Below are 18,278 nucleotides of genomic sequence, written 5' to 3' on the forward strand. Positions count from 1 at the left end.
ATAGGCTCGGAGAAGGAGATAAGTAAAATTCAATCAACAAATATACCAGCATGTTTTGCACCAGGCGTATTAGCGACGGGTAAACTTTGCCTCTTTTTCTGTCGCTGTTATAAGGGAGGAGTGATGTGTAATACTGTAAATACACCTCTTGGATTATACTACTTTGACTGTCGCGCAGCAAGTATTTAAGTCTTCTTAACTGACACTTCGATACCTATCAGCGGAAAAAAAAACTCTGTGTAATCTTGATGTTACACGAATTACTCACCTGTCTCTGATGTGCTCACATTAGGATGTTATAACGTAAAAAATTTGGTAGAAAGTATAAGACACTGTTTTAAAACTCGATTTTCTGTAAATGTTAATGTTTATGGACGTATGCACACAAGACGACATTGTTGCTTTTGACCCAGGACTAGCAACAGTCTGTTGGGGACCCATTGAAGAATCGAGCCCCGTGGGAAGTCTCTGCACTATAGTATAAGAGCGATTCATTTCCAGCAGCTTCTTTATCTCAATTTGGGTGCAAGATCAGGAGTGCTTGTTTTCCAAGTATTAGGCATATAATATGGCTGCTCCGCTTTGACCACAGGCTACTGTATAACCCGATAAACACTCGTAATAAAAGAATATATTAAATTCGGTATACAGAAGGTTTGGCAGTTCTTCGTAACGCGGAACTGATGCGATTTGTGCATAAAAAGCAAGAGGAAGCCCATCAGTAGAACTAATTATATTGTTCTTGTCATATATGCAATGATACGCTGTTTTAAAGTATTCGTCCTTTGTAACCTCATGTAAGAGATGTGGACAGTTGTTACTGATTACGTATTGACCCCATCGTCAGGTTTTTGTGTCCTCTCACTTCACTCACTTTCAATCGTGAAAAATGGACTCCACTTTCAATACCAGTCGTGCTTGACGACTTGGATTAATTCAAATCGTCCAGTACCACTTTGGCCAATTAAAGTGTTCGGATGTTTAATACTTTGTTGCGATCGATAGTCAAACGCTCAATAATCGTTGGAAGTGTGACAAACGATATGACATCGTTCATATCAATGATGTTATAACCAGTGTCTATCCGACTTAAGTATCGCGCATCACTTAGTTTGTAGAGAGGGTGCATACGTCGTGCATACTCAATCGATTTGTGTTTATTTATGATATGATTTTGTCGCAGTCGTTCCAAATTGCTTTCGCAGAATTGATAACATATATACTTCGCTATTATTTCATCTCATAACCATGACAATCAATACCTGACAGCAATAGAAGAGACAGAATAGTATATAAATATCATTGCTCTACAGTATCTCGCTCTGCTTTGTCCTTTGTTTAAATCTATATCACTATTAGCACCATGTTAACCAAAACAGGAGAAGAGCTACCTGAGGATTAAACCATAGCATTAGAAACAACGACGATGGCACGCCCGGAGGCATCACGGAGAACGATGATTCCAACGACCTCCTTCATGTATCTCGACTTGGGTCCTTATCATGGGAGCTTCTGCAATTAGTTATTTCACACTTAGCATTTTCCCAATGTATCGTCTTTTCCAGAGTTAGTCGTAGGATGTATTCGCTGGTCCTGGAATACCCTCAGCTAGTGCGCGCACTATCTAATGAAGGCTATCGTTATGAGCTGAGCAAGATGCTACCAACACATCAGCCGTACATTGATGCATCCAGCGTAAAGTATCTCGGTCTGACCACGAATCGTCAACTCTCGTTGCAGAATCGAGCAGATGCGACTACTTAGAAACACGGGATGTGGTCTATTGAAGAAGGTTAGAGCTAGCATTAAATGCATCAACAGTTTTTGTACTGACATTAGTCCCATACAAGAATAGCCGACATCGAACTGTTTTGTATATCAGACGATCATTCATGGCTCAAAAATCTGATCAAAAAGGCTTCACGCATTCTCACCCATCTCAAGCTAGTCACTGCACTAGATCCACTTATAATTACCATTGGTCATGCTGTCAACTATAACCTGGTCAACTTTCTGAATTTGAAGCATCTTTCTTTCTCAACAATGATAGCACTTGCCTGTCGCGACAGTAACGCACATCAAGTACAGTATCGTTAGTGGCCGCGACATCCGCGCGATTAAGACAATCATATACGAACAGGGTCCAACTGAAAGTTTTTCGACATAAGAAATTAAATCATTTTTATCTCAAATCTGATGCTGTCGTAACTACTTCGAAACTACGGATACTCAACTGCATCCCAAACATTCGAAATATCACATTCGACGGTTATCTTCACATACGCTACTTCAACAATTATACAAAAGATTGTTCGCCGACTATCCAGGACTATAATCGATCAACTAATTCAAAGGTTACCATTCAACTTTGATTAATGAGCTATCATAAATGCTATTGTGACAAATATTTTTGTCAAGAGTATATTCAGCAACAGTTGAGAATATTAAGGGCAACCGCAACATAGAACTCTCATGTCATTATTAGGAGGTTTCAAATTACTGGCCTTGATGAGCATGTGAAAGAGTATTCTCAGACAATTTTGGTTCTTTGTCATAAAACTTTGACCAGCGTTGATCTTGACACAGTGTGGTGCATTAAACCCAACTTGATGACAACTTTCGAGTACCCAGCGCTGCGGGAATTGACGGCCAGATGCGTATTTTCGCCTAATCGACCCGTTACAAAACAGCACCACAAAACATGTAACACACACTTTCACAACTGGTTCCGGCATCTTGACAAGAATTGAGCTGACAGCCATGCGTATTAATACAAGGATGCCACAGAACTCGCTTTCGCTTCCACACTTGAAGCAAGTCAGATTTATCGAGTGCAGGGGCTATACCAAGTCAGAGCTGGTAAACTTTTAAGCACAATTTTATGAAACGCTTATTGTTCAAACATAGTGCAATGAAGCTAGAGAATGTATATCATCAATGGTATCTTTGTAAATTTGACAGACGATCTATCTCCAAAAACGTACTAGTTGTAACTGATAAAAAACTTCTTCTCTGATAAGCGAAGAACTTTACTTTTATTAATGCTAACAAATTTTACTAGGAGCAGATATAAGTACCAACAAGCTGGAAAGTTCTGTGACTCGTTCATAATGTACTACATACGAAAAAAGATCGCCATCAGCTTTAAGGTGCAGCATTTCTTTTAAATTTAGTACAGGTGTCTTCGAAGGCCACAACGATATCCTGATATCTTCTTTTTCATTTTCCAAGTCTCTCTTTTACTATACTCAATATTCGAACACAGAAGGAGAATCATTTCCCCGAAAAACGCGCATCCAAACAGATGTGCATGACTCGCTACCCCAAATTCGAAAAAATAACAAACAAAAAGGTAGAAAAAGGTTAAAACAACTGTCTTGATGTAACCAAGTTACCAACAAGCTGTCGGCAGGAGGAGTTTATCTCACTTTTATCGATGCACGTTTATAACCTTTTTACTTCGAACTTCAAACCCCTTGTCGAAGTTATATGTAGGCAAAACGGCGACGGAACAACAGCTCCGGTCACACCGAACAAGCTGAGCTTGGGAGCCAACTCGAGTTCCACATATGCCTCTGTTTTAAGAATCTTACATGTCCAAGAACAGCGATCTCCTCCTCTGCATTGGGGATGAGATTTGTTTATATGATGAAGAAGGCAATGAACTGATCGCCGAAGATCCTTTGGAAACCCGCGCCTGTGCAAGACGAGTGTCTGGTCTCGATCCCACTCTCAAAGCAGAGTCCATTGGCACGCGCATCTTTCGAGTCGAACCACAGCAATCGTATTCTGAGCAACGAGCACTCGAACAGTTTATTGGAGATGAGGAGGAGCGAGATGCTCTATACTATGAGGGCTCACCAGATGAGCTGATTGAGCTCAGTGTTTTGGAGGCCAAAGTGACCAAGGAGCGGGCGCAGAACGAAACCGAAAAGCGGAGACTGCATGGTACACCGGTCCTTTATGGCGAAGTGATCCAGCTATACAATGCACACTTTAAAAAATACCTGACGGTGACGGGCCAGACTTGCAAATCGGACGTTTCGCATCTGCAGGTTAACTTGTCTAAGGATGTGGTCGGCTACTTTCGTATTGTGCCCCGCTACCGTATTCGTGTCGACGGCGAACCTGTGCGCCTGGGTGACACTGTGGCAATAAAGTGTCTGCGGCCAGAAGGATTCTTAAATGTCGGCACCAAGGCGCTGCACTCGGGTGTGTTTAGCGCTGATTACTATGAAGTGTTTACGCATAGCCAAATATCGTCATGGACCCTGAGGTGTCATCGCTCGTCCCAAAGCTTAACAGATACAAGTAATACAAAGTGCATCAATGCTGGTCAATATATCCGCTTCTACCATAAGGAAATGGAGGGTTACTTGGAGTCATCTGTACTACGACGGTAAATGATAATTTGGTTGCATTATAGGAAGAAGAAAGACTTGAACAAACTGGGTAGCAGACTAGTAACACTTAAGCGAATTAGGGACAAAAATGGTGTGCGATTGACAAAGCATATTATCAATCCACTTGATCCCAAGGAAACGGATTCACCATTGGCGTTTTGGGAGGTAAATTTTTCCATATTAAGTTACACGCACAGACCGTTTACTTAAATTTAACCAACAATGTATGCATAGATTGAGAACGCCGATCCTTCGGATGGTTCTAAGGTGCAGTGGAAGCGATCAATTCGCATTCGGCATGCAGCATCGCGCGCATACCTCTACATTGACTCCAACAACGTCAGCATTGATATGAACACGCACAAGGTCACGTTTTCATTTGGTCTGGTAAAAAATCCAAAGCGCGTGGATGCCAACAACGATGCTACCTTGTTCAAGTTCTTGCCCGTCTCAACAGATTCGCAACGCTCGGGCGTACCCTTTGGCTCATTTGTCCGTATACAACATGTGCTTACCAAATGTTGGATGCATGCTGCAGCAGACGAAGAGCTTCGATCATCAACATCACCAGTGCCAATGGCATTTACATTAGCCCCAGATCCACTAGAACGAGGTACCGGAGGCAGTGATTTGCCTGCTGACCCAACAGAAGCTTCACATAACCCAGCAGCATCAGTGCCCGACCGATACTACACCACCGATCCGAATCTTTCAGACCAATTACAACAGAGCCGACTTGCCACTCCCACATATCAAGTTACTGCTTCGCAAGACTTTTATTACCACGACTGCTTTTCCATTACTCTCGTCAGCAACCGACTGACGGATACTTTCAATGTGGTCAACGAGTTCTTGCCCCAGTTGCAGTGGTTCTTGTGTAAGGATAGGTCGTTTGTCTTGGAGAGTGGAAGCCGTTTTCCAATATCTACAGAGGAATATAAAGTGATGAGCAACATTTTGGTACGTGCGACTGTTTAAATGGTGTGAAAGGTGCTACCATCAGCCATTCCACTAAAGAATATTTGCAGAATGCTCTTGTCAGATTTTGTACGAACAGCAAAGAAACGGATCCGTCGCTTCGTGTTGGACTGCCGGACGAATGTAAGGGTTTTACATGATTTATCGTGCTCATCATCATGCTTGCTGACTTTTTTTTTTGTATTGCTACAGATCACCAAGCATTGCTACGTGATATCGGTTTAATCGAAACAGTAATCAATATGATTCAAATACCGTTCGATCTTGCCAAACGGTATGAAGTGCGATCCTCATTGGGTTATGATACGACAGTCAAACAAGAAGGTGCAAAAGAAGATGCAGTATCTATTGTCAGTTTGCACGATGGCAGTGAAGAACGTTTGAAGGAGATTCTTGCACTTTGCTACAATGTGTTGCGCATATTTTTGATCGGCAGTTACGAAGAAGATCAACAACTCGCTCGGAACCAACACCACATCATCCAAGTTGCAGGGGATGCGGGAATCGAACTGTTTATGCGCCATTTGACGTGTGGCGTTGGTGCAACTGACATGGTGGTCCGTCTACTTCAAAACAACAGCAGCGTGATTGAAGCGATTTCAGGAGCACGCCCACACACGGTCGGTATTCTGGTCAATCTCGCCACGGAAAAGACGCGGGCATTCATCCGACGTCTTGTGCGTTGTGATGATGGCTATATCAGCGAAACAAAACAAGACTACGAGGCAGCTAGTGGACTTGATTTGCTCAGCACACTTTGCCATACGGATAAACAGGGATCGCTGACATATCACCGCGATTATATCTCGGCACGTTTGTTTTCGGTAGAGAATTGCTTGCTTCAGATGCGGATGGCACAAGAAGAAATAATACCAGGAGAGAATGTTGACAGCGGTTACGTAGTAACGGCATCCACGGTGGAGATCAATTTTCTCCATGACAACGGCGCCTGGCGTAACCTAGAAACTCTGTTGAGAGAGAATCAGGCGTCGGTTACTGTCTTTATCGAAAGTGCACTTCATTTGGTGTATTCTGTCTCCTGGGGTACAAATGCAAAATCACTTGAGGCAATACGACGATGCATCGGCAAAGACGTCTGTCTGACATGTCTGGGTGACGTACGGTTGCCAGACCAGATTCGCAGCAAGTTCTGTGATCTTTTAACAGGTACTCTAATATTACTACCGAAAAACCAACAAACTAAAACAAGTGCTCATCATATTTCTGCAGTTCTTTATATCGATGTTCCACCCTTCACTCAGGTGGTCTTGTCGGATTTTACCATGCAGTACGAGAATTTAGATGAATCCAACGACTATCCTAGTGGTGGTACGGGTAGTTTCGAGAGCAAATCGCCTGAATTTTTCGACCACCTGAAGCGATGGACGCTTGTTTTTCTTGATGATAAGCGACATCAGGTAAAGTTTGTTGTAGCCAGAGAATTAAAGCTATTAGCTTATTGTAAGCTGATCCTTTTTCTTTTGTAGTTCACTGCTGCAAAACATGAAGTGGAATTTCTGTCTTCTGTGCTAAAGATGATGCATGCGCAGCTCCGACTAGGCTTTTTTACCGACGATGATGATGTTAAACGTATATTTAGAGCACTCATTCTTGTTCTTGACGGAAGAAGCGATGCACGGTTAGTACAAGACTCCCCCGATTTTAAAATGTTCATACATCACTTACTCGTGGTTGTTACTCATTGGTTGTTACTCAATAAGAAACGAGGAACACCTAAAGTCGATTAAATCTGATTCTGCAAGACGATGGTAAGAGAACAAAAGGTTGAATAGTAAACTTGGGTATCATTCTTCGGTTTGCTTATCACGAGAAATTGACTATCTAGGAAAGAGCGGTTTATCCTCACTGAGGAGACGCAGCCAGTAATGAATACCAAAATATTAATTTTGGAAATATTCGACCTAATCTTTGATTTACGCTTGCATGTGCGGATGAAAAAGCTGGCTTCAAAGTGGAAAGCAATGGAAACGTAAGTGACTTATAGAGAGGATTGGAGGATGATCAGAATATTTTGTCGATAAGAACATTTTGTTTTGTTTCTCAAACAGAAAGGTGGATAATGAACTCCAACACTCACCTCATGCGGCGTTAAATACGATCTTCACTGAAACAATGCTACGACAGCGCGAAAATATCCTTATGCCTATTATCAAGGATATCTTGAAATACCAATATGCTCCTTTGAAGCGAATTGCTGCAATTGTGATGCATCGCATATACAGTGACAGTGAGGGTTAGTAAAGAAATTTGTTGCAAAGAAAATGAAAAAAAAATTCATATGATGTGAACTTACACGATGTCCATTTGATCGTGCAACAGATCTCTTTAGCAAAGCCCAGCAGGTCTTGCTGCTTAGTCAACCACAGCATGTCTTTGTTTATCATGGAGTTAAAAAGCGATTGGCACTACTTGGATCGTTTCTCTCTGTAGATCGGCTAGGCCCAACACATTTACCGCAGGTGGAAGCTATTGTTCGAGAATTAATTGATTTGTTCCGGGGCAAGACAATTGATTTCAATGACGAAGCAATCCAACTGGAGAACAACCAGCAAGATCAACGCAACATTTATTGTAAGGTCTTTACCAATCTGAGCGCTCATTCCATGATCATACAGCTTTTGGGTGCACTCAAGGGATTACCAGCAAAGACATCGTCTTCCAGAGGAAGTCTTGCCTCAGAAGACCAACGAAGCTTGGATTATCCTGACGAAGAATCGGCTTGCATAACTGCAATGAAGACGTGTTTGGAATTTTTCGACGAACTTGTCAAAGATGATAAAGATCTACAGGTAAAATTAATGGTACACTTGGTGGCAAAAAAACAAAAACGAAATGCTTACGTATCTTTTTAGAGTCAACTAGTATTGGAAAACATCGATTTATTGATTGATGTTAGTGCATTCAGTCCAATACTAGCGGCAACACTTTATCCAATATGCCAAAACAACCTGCATATCAGTATCCGCATCCGTGAAGAACATCTCCAGCGAATCTTGGAGCTCTCGCGTGGATTCCAGAAAGAGTATTTTTATCTACTCGTTGGGTTTATGAAAGCTCAAGGGAAATTGCTAAAGAAGCATCAGGACTGTGTAATGCGCTTTATCATGGAGAACCGCCAGTTGTACGTGCCGTTCGAATCCCACATAGATTTAAAGGCTACTGACCGAATGGACTATTGTATATCATTGATGGATCTTTTGGCGGTGTGTGGTCAAGGTGGAAATACTTTTGGACAATCGGTAAGGTTGAATATATAAGAAAAGATAATACATCGATGAACAGTAACTTAACTGTAGCCCACCTTGTTAGTTTGCCCGTACAATCCTTGGATTAAGAGATATCACAGCTGTGATTGAAGATCCAGATGCGCCTCTTGGGCTCAAAGCTGGCGTTTTTCGGTTCTTTGTGTCGATATACTTGGATAATACCGAGGTACTATCTAACAATGTCCCTGTGAGCGACGAAGCAAGCATACGCACATTGATGAAGACGGTGTACCGCGAAATGATTGAGGCGAGACACAAGAATACGGATCCAGAGACCATGGATTATGTTTACAATGGCCTGCTTGTCTTTCTGCGGTCTATTTTCGAATATCATCTCAGCGTCGAAACATCTGTGGATGAAACGCTTTATCTACTCTGTCCGCAGCTGGTGGATCTTACAGTCGATCTGATGGCGACGGCTCCAGAAGGAACTGCTCTCAACCATACGTTAGCATGTCTCGATAGCATGATCAATGTGGCTGGCTTCAGAGGATCGGTGGATCCTGCCGAACTACGCGTCAAGCTACGAGAAGCCATGGTGGAAAGAAGCAAACCAAGCACTGCAGTTGCCAAAATTCGACCATTGGATTCTATTAATACAAAGTTTCAAGGATTTATTCGGGCTGTTATGGCTCACAAAGATGTACGGCATCTGATGGAATCGGAGTTTAAGCGGCTTGGTATGTTGATCTTAAGCAGTGAAGGCTATTGTGGGATATCATCTAGAACACGTGCTAACTGTTAGAAAATTCGATTAGGATTTCATTTCAACCTTTCAGTGAGAGGGTCGGACCAGGATGTCAAATCGCTCATTGATTATCTTTCCATGACAACCAGTGTCAAAAGACAGGATAGCCGCGAGTCTTATCAAGTATCTACCATCAAGCTGCTTGAAGAAATACCCTTAAAGTATATTCGCGAACGCTCGACGATCGCCCACCTCGATGACCCCGGAAGATATGAACTTCTGGAGAAGAAAAAGACGCACGCTCAAAACACGTTGAACCGATTGGGCTGTACACTGGTGGCTCAGAACTTGCTTTCATCGCCACGAAGGGCTATATTCGAGGCTGCTCTGAAGCTACTAATTGCCCTTCTTGAAGGTGGTAACAAGAATGTTCAGGTAAAATGCTCGTATGTACACATCGTTGAAAAGTGTACTATGAACTAACCGTCTAAAATCTAGGATAAATTGGAAGAATATTTTTATAGCATACGGTAAGGAATAGTGATCTTTCTTTTTTCGGCTCGTCAACTACATACAACTTGAAGCTCATGGATCTTGCACAACCCTCATATAGTGAAGAGCGATTCTTTTACTCTTTTCATCATCGATTACAAAGTGGTATCGCGTCACTCAAAGAGGCACAATTACACTTGTCACGTGCCGCATACAAGATGAACCGACAGCAATCCATCATGAATGTCGACTTATCACCAGCTCCTTCTATGGCAAAAAAGGAAAACCATCGCCAGAAAAAGAAAAATCGTTCTTCGCTTGACGTGACGCGATCACATATTCGCAAACGGATGCTGTTGAATGGTAGCAATAGTAATACTGGCGCTAGCACCGGTAGTAGATCCAAAAAAGGTGACGCAAACTCGGCTATGGTTTACCAAAAGATATCCAATTTGATGGCCAGCGAAACAGCTGAATTTGGTACTGCGTCCGAGGATTTTAAGGCCATGACAGATACCATGCGAGCCGTACAGCTGATGGTCGAAGGTCACAACATCAATCTGCAGACCTACCTTGCAAGGCAGCCAGACAATATCAAGAGCTTCAACATTGTACAAGATGTGGTGGAGTACTTACATGCTATTGTCCCGATCTGCAATATTCAAAATGTACGGCTTATTATACAAGTGCTGGACACTATCACGGAATTGGCCCAAGGATGCATCGAAAATCAAGTGACCATCTATGCAGGCAAAATACTTAATCCTGCCAACACGATCCTTCGTGAACGCTATACCAATTGCCCCACCTCGCTAATTAATGAACTTAAGGTAACTTAATACAGCATTCATCCCCATAATAGAACTCACTCTCCTATTGGAATCTAATCATTTTCTTTTTTTACCTATTTAGAGCAAAGTAGCAATTTGCTTGCTTAGTTTGCTGGAAGGAGGAATTGATAACAGCGAGACAATATTCCGTGAAATGGCTGCCTCTTTGGACCTCAACGTTGTGGTGCAAAACATGAATGCCATTTATGACAAGAATGCGGACCAGCTAGAATCTCCTGATGCATATGAAAAACTAGATTGTGGCTTCCAATATTGTATCCTCTTGATGACATTATGGCCAGCGCTTGATGAAAGTCAGGTAGGAAATCAGATACAACATCCAGCACGAGCAACTACAGTTATCTAATGCGATGGTTCATTACAGCGCATCTTACTCGATGGAAACCGGGCGTTCGAATTCTTTCAAAGTCATACAGGCAAAATTGAGGTAGTGATGGATTATAATCAGGAAAAACAGCTTTCAAGGGTCCTGTTTCCTATCCCTGAAGTTTGCAAATACCTCCGCGAAGATACAAAACAGCGTTTTCTTTGGAGTGTCAAGCGGTAAGAAACAGACATCATCTATCTTGTTGGTTGGATAAAAGTCATTAATTCATAGCCGTATCCAGAGATTCGCCATCAGCCAAGATCGAGAACTTTGTCCAACTGTCTGACAATATCATTTATGAGTAAGTTTAACATGAATGCGAGAAACTCTTCTGATTATTAATTGTCTCTTGATGAGTTAGGATCGATAATCATGCAAAGGTTGCCCGCAATCAGTATTTATCGCTACTTTCACGATACAGCGCTGTATGGTGGCGTGCATCTTATGCTATGACTATTCTGCTCAACCTATTGGTTCTCAGCTGCTCTTCGTATATGCTGGTTGGCGATAACGATTCGAATGGTTACTGTTATCGATTCAAAAACGTGGCGCGCGTCTTCTTTGGCCTTTTCCATCTCCTGTTTTGGCTTTTGTCAACCACTGAATTTTATTGTATCCAATTACCGATTTTGGTGAATCGCCATTCAGTACAAAGCGAAACAGCAGCAGTACGGCGTCAAGATGCCACTGGGCGACCAACGGATAATCGGTCTCTGACTCGGTTTCTATCTCACAAGGTACGCGATTTCGGAGGGACGGGAGGACCTAATCGGGACACCCAAACTGTTAATTAAGCTTTTTCTTACAAACTGAACAATTATAGGATATTCGATTTATCTTGGCAAGTTTAGGGGAGCAGACGTTCTTGTACCACATCACGATGCTCGTTTTCTCGCTCCTCGGGCTGTATAGTCCGGGCTTTTATTCAATCCATCTGCTTGACTTTGCGTTCCGTGATCGTATTCTACAAGGTGTTATTGCCAGTATCACGTTGAATGTTAGCTCAATTACACGAACAGTAAGTGTGCTTTTCAGAATGAAAGAAAGGATTGCGGAGAGAGAAAGAGCTGCTCACTCAACAATGCAATCAGGCCATACTTGGTGTGATCGTGGTTTATATCCATAGTGTCGTTGCTTATGTCTTTTTCCGTGAGGAATTCGATGTTACCAAAGGCCTTCACTGCTCGACTTTGACACAGTGCTTTGTTACTGCATTGTCGCACGGGTAAGATGATTGTTGTTTGTTCCGTGTAAATTAAACATAATACTGAATCATGTTGTATATCCCTCAGTGTTCGATCTGGCGGAGGCATCGGTGATATTTTAGAACCGGATGCGCTTGAAGATCCCCGAGGCTGGCGAACTGCGTTCGAAATGTCCTTCTTTTTGTTAGTGGTTGTGTTTCTGCTGAATGCCATTTTCGGTATTATCTTTGACACCTTCGGACATCTGCGTGATGGTAAGTGACCCGCGTCCCGTCGGCAAAACGCGTATACTAGAAAGATTAATGACTTGGTTTCCGTGTTCTAGAGCGATCATCCATTCAGCACGATATGAAGAACAGTGAGTAATCGTAGTGAGTTGCGGAAGAGGGGCCAAAAGAAATTAACTCCAATTGTGTGGACCAGCATGCTTTATTTGTAGCATTCCATCTGTCGAGTTCCAACGCTTAGCGAAGAAAGGATTTGAGGATCACGTTCGCCACGATCACAACATTTGGTATGCTGTTAGTGTTGCTGTGGAGATTGTTAAAATGACGAAAAACAGCCAGGAATTTCTAGAACTAACAATTTGTCTACGTACGCATGTGACAAAAAAGGCAATACCTTTTTTTCCTGGTTCATTTGAAAACCAAGGATAGAACTGAATACACTGGCCCAGAGTCATATGTCTCGGAATGCCTCAAGGAAGCCAATTACAGTTTCTTTCCTGTCAATCGCGCACTTTGTCTCAAACAGGGTGAGAGCGATGATGGTGAGCGACTCGAAAAACTCGAAGAAGTGGCACAGATGCTGCTGCAAAAGGTTAATGGCATGGAGGAGCATATAGAAAAGCTGGCAGACATGCAGAGTCGATCAAGATCTAATAGTCTGATGTTATCACCGATGTAAATATCAATAAAAAAAAATAATGATAATAAGCGTACTATGCAACCTTCATTTCATTGTTACTGCTCTGATCAAAGAAATATGCAGCTCTATCTTTGATTCCTGAGTTTTCGTGCAAAAGCTTCAACATGTATCTCTATAGCAGTGGTAAGTGGGTATCACAGCTGCAAGTACAATAATGCTTGACTCCTTGTACTTTCTACCTTTTTACCTCTAACGAATTCGTACTGTGAAGGCATAATAAGAAAGTAAAACAATGCGTAGCGCGCCACGCTATTCTGTTTGCGGTGTTTAAAGCAGGGTGTGGTGCGCTGACGGTTACCAGATTCGGGTGGGCTCAGTAGCAACTTAAAAATAGAACTTCAATTCTCTTGCTTCTTTGCTCTTCTTTCAGCTTTTTTTTTGTTTGCCTCTTGTAAAGTACTGCTTTAAAGCATGTCACGCACTACAGCGTCTGATACTTCATCGGCGTCGCGTTCGCATGTATTCCCATTTCGCTCACGCACAGCGCCAGAACCAGCCACTCCTGAATCCTCCTCCTCGCCAACTACCACCAACAACGGCAGCAGTAACTACCGTCATCCTCGAACGCCCAAACCTAGGAAGCTGAACTCCCTATTTCGATTCAATAAGGACGAATCCGGAGACTACAATCAAAGCCGGCAACCAAGCACTCCGACCGTTCAAGGTAATCGTCGAGCACAGTCGAATTCATCGGTGAACGAAGACGAAGACGAAGATGATTACTCGGATAGTGGGACAGTGCAGCCCGGTCCAGGCCGCTATACTCTTCGGGTGATCAACCCTGATCCTGTGTCATCTTCAGACGAAGAAGACGAGGAAGAACAAGAAAAAAGTGATACGACCACGCAAGTGCCACCAACTTCCACACAAAACCATCATGTAACCCAGCAACAGCCAACACAACCTGTCGAGAATGGGGGTGTAGCAACGTCAGCGACGCTATTGCCACCAGCTCAAGACGACGATCTCTCCTCTACAAAGCTGGAAATCAGCCAACCTCTGCCGCCAATACCACCAGCATCACAACACGATCGCCATGTCAAAGCTAAATCATCCATGCAGTTCGTTACTTCGTTCCTGTCTACTGCACCATCACCAACCGCATCGTCATTGTCGTTGAACAGTAGCAATCGCGGTAGTACTGCAGGTGCAGGAGGCTCTATCAGCGATTCAAAAAGCCAAACAGAGCTTGTTCGGAGGCAGTCAAAAACACTGCATGAACAGGGTAAGGTCGAACTGCTTCCACCTTTGGACTTGCACCCTATGGACTGGACGATTCCATCGGTTGAGACTCAACGCAAGTCATATCCACGGGTAGTTTTGGGTCCTGCGACGTTGGCTGAGGAGGTGAACGAAGAACAACAAGAGGACGATAACAACAACAACAATAACAGCAGCAGCAGCAAGGGTGTGCTTGAGGAAAGTGGATTGCTCGTGGCTTCGCCTGCAACACTCACACCTCAAGCAACGCCCATCGAGTCTGGAAGCCGCCGACACAGTGGCACGAGCACCAACAAATTTATGCCGCCGCCACCTCAGCCACTCTTTGCAGTAGCCAACAATGACAGAACTTTCGGCTTAGCTCATTTGCCTGAAAGCACTCGCAAACAGCCGTCGCCGAGTATTAACGACAGCGGTATTCTACCGTCCTCAATGTTTGGTAAAAGATCCATAGCTACGACTGCCAACGAAAGTGTCCTGGTAATGTAAATTTCAATTTTTAAAAAAATGAAAAGCGTCCCTTTTCCTCCTTCCCCCTTTTTTAGATGATGAAGTTCGATGTATTAATCATTTTGCCCCCTTAAAGACCTCCACAATGACACGTGCTCCCCAATCAAAATATAGCAAAGCATCGTATAGCTTGACCAACAGCCGCGAAAACCTCAAGCTCTATCGAGAAATGGCTGAAAAAACGAATAATAAGGAAGTCCAGCTCAGCTACGCCAACTATCTACTAGAAATCGCGCAGCTCTACGATACCAAGCATAACAATCAGCAGCAGCAGCAACAACAACAACAACAACAACAGCAGCAGCAAAAGGGACATCATCGTGGCGCAGCTTCCCTCAGTCTAAATACGGGTCGACGTCAGAGTCGCGATTCCTCTATTTCGATCGACGGTCGACTAAACGATATGATGAAGCGTGGACGTGCTAGCCTGAATGGTCCAATCCGGAACATCCGACCCATTCTTTCTTTGGATAGTGACAATTCGATGGACAATAAGGAAAAGAAGCGAGTACTAGAAGAAGAAGGTGTGCGATGGATCAAGCGGCTAGCCAAAGAAGATGTGGGCGAGGCAGCATTTATATTGGCAACGTGGATGGATGAGGAAAAATACGGATGTCGACCAAACCCGATGAAATCGTTCAAACTCTATGAAGTTGCTGCGCGTTCTGGAAAAGCTGAGGCCATGTTTGCCGTTGCACGATATCACGAGCGGGATGGGAATCACACCGAAGCCCTAGCTAATTACAAGGCTGCTGCAGAAAAGGGCCTAGTGGCCGCTGTTCATGTATGTATTGATATCAATAGAAATTTATTTGCATGTGAAGATACTGATGCAAGTAATGATAACTACAGCGACTGGCCCAAGTCCACCTCCATGGCGAACTCTCTCAACGTCAAAACATGATTACTGGGTTAGCGGTCCTTGCGCAAGCGGCAGAAAACGCCAACGAATCCTATGCGGAGCCGATATGCGTGTTTGCACAAGTACTCGCCAATATATATACTCGTGCCGATATACCTGCAGAGCTAGTCCAGCCATACGGCGGTGCTAATGCAGCAAAGGAATGGTTTGAACGCGGTGCAGAGCTAGGTCATGCCAAATGTCACAGTCATCTAGGAAACCTGTATGAACATGGTCTGTTTGGCGTTCCAATTGATATGCGTAAGAGCTTCCGCTACTATGAATTCGCAGCGCAACACGACGAGCCTGAAGGTATGCTGGGCTTAAGTCGACTCTATAACGCGGATCGCCATGGCCCTGATGATACGGACGATCGAGCGGAACACGACGTATCCCAGTGGTTAGCAGAACTCGGCCGTAACGAAGATGCGTCATACCATTGGTGCTCAAAGGCAGCTGAGCACGGACTTGATGAGGCCCTGTTTTTGCTAGGGTGAGTTTATTTGACACGCAAAAGTGCAAAGCCAAAACCATACGCACACTAATGAACTATTCGTTTTGTGTATTAGATATTATAACGAAATGGGATTTGGTACACCGAGAGACTACAATCGTGCACAAACATACTATCGACGTGCAGCTGCAAAAGGCCATCATGGTGCGTCCGAACGACTGCAGTCAAATAGTTTCACATCAAGGCAACATGAAAGTGCCAGCGGGACTTCGCACCGTGGGCTACAAGAGGGTCGCAAAGATCAAGCATGCACGATCATGTAAAGGCAGCCCTACCACCCTCTTCTGTTTTGTATTTCTTCATCTTCTCCTCCCCCTCTTTCTCTTCTTTTAATTTATACCCTTTTGTACTTGGCCTTTCATAAACGACAGTAAATATTCCCCCTCTTCCATCATTAGATATTCTCTTAGTAAGTAAATAATATCGTTTGAGTATATTTAAACTGGAAAGCAAGAACAAGGAACAAAAGACAAAAGACAAAGCAAAAAGAAAGAATGTACAAGAACACGGAGGGGGAGGGATTAAGAAAGGTAGTAAGACTATGCAGATGACAAGAGCTCTGATCGAGCAATAGTTGGCTCTATGAAAACTTTGGCTCGAACATCACTTTCCCGAGAAAGCGTCATGGGACCCATGGATGCTGTGCTCATCATAGGTGTGGGAGCAATAGGTTGAGATACTGTGACTGACGTAGACGAAGAGGCTGTTGTCACGCTACTACTCCCGGCACTACTTAACGATGCGACTGATCGTTCATCGTCGTCATTCGCCTGCTGTTCCTCCTCAGTAGTATCGTCAGAAGAACTGACATCCGAACGATCACTCTTGCGTCGCTCGTACCACTGGTGCTTTCGTTCTTGGGCCTTGATTTTGCTAATTTCTTTGTTCAGAGTTGTCCGGGTCGCCTCGAGTGCCGTAAACTCTTCTGGGTACTGGCGTTGTCGTTCTGTGATAGCCATCAGTTGGGTTTGGAGTTCCTCGATTCGTCGTTGTCGCTCACACGACATGCGTTGTGCGTTTAACTTGCGCTTGGCATGGAGCTGGCTTCGCCGTGCATTTCGCCGTTCCACTTGCTGCTCGGGAGAGACTTGTGCACGACCTTTGGTGAGCTTCGATCGACTCTTGCCTCGTTTATATTGGTATCCGCTGTCAAGCAATTTCTTTTTGGCCATTTCGAAGAGATTGCCTTTGTTTACTAGTAGTGATGGATTGTCGAGTGCGAGCTGAATAGCGGCTTCGTTGATGGCAGCTTCGTAGCTAGTGAGCGGTCGGGTGTTGTTCTTTCCGTAGATGGTAGCATGAGATATGATCACTTCACGGGAAGTTTGCTGTGATGGCTGTTGTTGGTTATCATGGTCGTAGTAGTAGTGGTGGTCATGCTGTTGATGTTGTTGTTGACGGTTGTAATGGTGGTGATTGTCAGGGTACTCATAATGTTGAGAAGACTGCACAGTCGGATCAGTATCTGCAAATAGAAGCGCTAATATAAAGTCAAAACTTACAGTATGATCAGGTGTGTTGAGGATAAGATCTAGGCCTGGCCGCGTCGGGAGGGGTGAACGCAGAGTCGGTGCCGCAGCAGTGAAAGACCGGCAAGTGGTGGTTGCCGTTGCCTCGTTGGGATATATACTGAAGCTTGCCTGCACTCTCAATTCCCGGAGACCCCGTTTAAATTTGATGGCATGAAACGGAAGCATATCGACAGCTTGCAAAAACTCGCTCAGCTCCTCATCGTTGAAATGAAGCAATTGTAAGAGATCTTGATCTGTTGCGCCAGTCTTGACGAATGCTTCATGGTACCGCTCGAGGTTATGGTTGGAAAGGAACGTGTGTAGTGAGGGAAGCATTGAGTGGTCTGTTGCACTGTGCGCTTTATGTATAGGGTGAATGTATGGAGTGTTGATGCCTTGGTACGAGAGAGGGCGGGGGGTGGG

The 18,278-nt window shown here is 43.8% G+C and overlaps 3 protein-coding genes across 3 annotated transcripts; 2 read left to right on the forward strand and 1 right to left on the reverse strand.

The window, feature by feature from the left end:
- Positions 1-3,218: 3,218 nt before the first annotated feature.
- Positions 3,219-13,218, forward strand: BDB00DRAFT_822221 (uncharacterized protein). Its single transcript, XM_053123453.1, has 27 exons — positions 3,219-3,352; positions 3,486-4,399; positions 4,484-4,568; positions 4,638-5,363; positions 5,432-5,504; positions 5,574-6,548; positions 6,612-6,799; positions 6,869-7,020; positions 7,103-7,150; positions 7,228-7,371; positions 7,451-7,635; positions 7,722-8,191; positions 8,255-8,641; positions 8,712-9,348; positions 9,427-9,791; positions 9,855-9,886; positions 9,970-10,678; positions 10,761-10,997; positions 11,064-11,242; positions 11,308-11,367; positions 11,428-11,803; positions 11,890-12,084; positions 12,158-12,291; positions 12,359-12,525; positions 12,597-12,629; positions 12,695-12,785; positions 12,886-13,218. The coding sequence occupies exons 2-27, from the start codon at positions 3,594-3,596 to the stop codon at positions 13,175-13,177; spliced, it is 7,746 nt and encodes a 2,581-aa protein (XP_052979973.1). The 5' UTR covers positions 3,219-3,352; positions 3,486-3,593; the 3' UTR covers positions 13,178-13,218.
- Positions 13,219-13,609: 391 nt separating this feature from the next.
- BDB00DRAFT_872180 (uncharacterized protein) lies at positions 13,610-16,607 on the forward strand (the record flags this gene model as incomplete). Its single annotated transcript, XM_053126923.1, has 4 exons — positions 13,610-14,899; positions 15,006-15,713; positions 15,782-16,323; positions 16,400-16,607. The coding sequence occupies 4 exons, from the start codon at positions 13,610-13,612 to the stop codon at positions 16,605-16,607; spliced, it is 2,748 nt and encodes a 915-aa protein (XP_052979974.1).
- Positions 16,608-16,883: 276 nt separating this feature from the next.
- On the reverse strand, positions 16,884-18,191 carry BDB00DRAFT_787811 (uncharacterized protein; the record flags this gene model as incomplete). The annotated part of the gene is made up of 2 exons (XM_053120735.1): positions 16,884-17,789; positions 17,847-18,191. The coding sequence occupies 2 exons, from the start codon at positions 18,189-18,191 to the stop codon at positions 16,884-16,886; spliced, it is 1,251 nt and encodes a 416-aa protein (XP_052979975.1).
- Between the last annotated feature and the right edge of the window lie 87 nt (positions 18,192-18,278).

Source organism: Zychaea mexicana (assembly GCF_025766255.1).
Source record: "Zychaea mexicana strain RSA 1403 chromosome Unknown BDB00scaffold_34, whole genome shotgun sequence".
Lineage (NCBI taxonomy): Eukaryota > Fungi > Mucoromycota > Mucoromycetes > Mucorales > Lichtheimiaceae > Zychaea > Zychaea mexicana.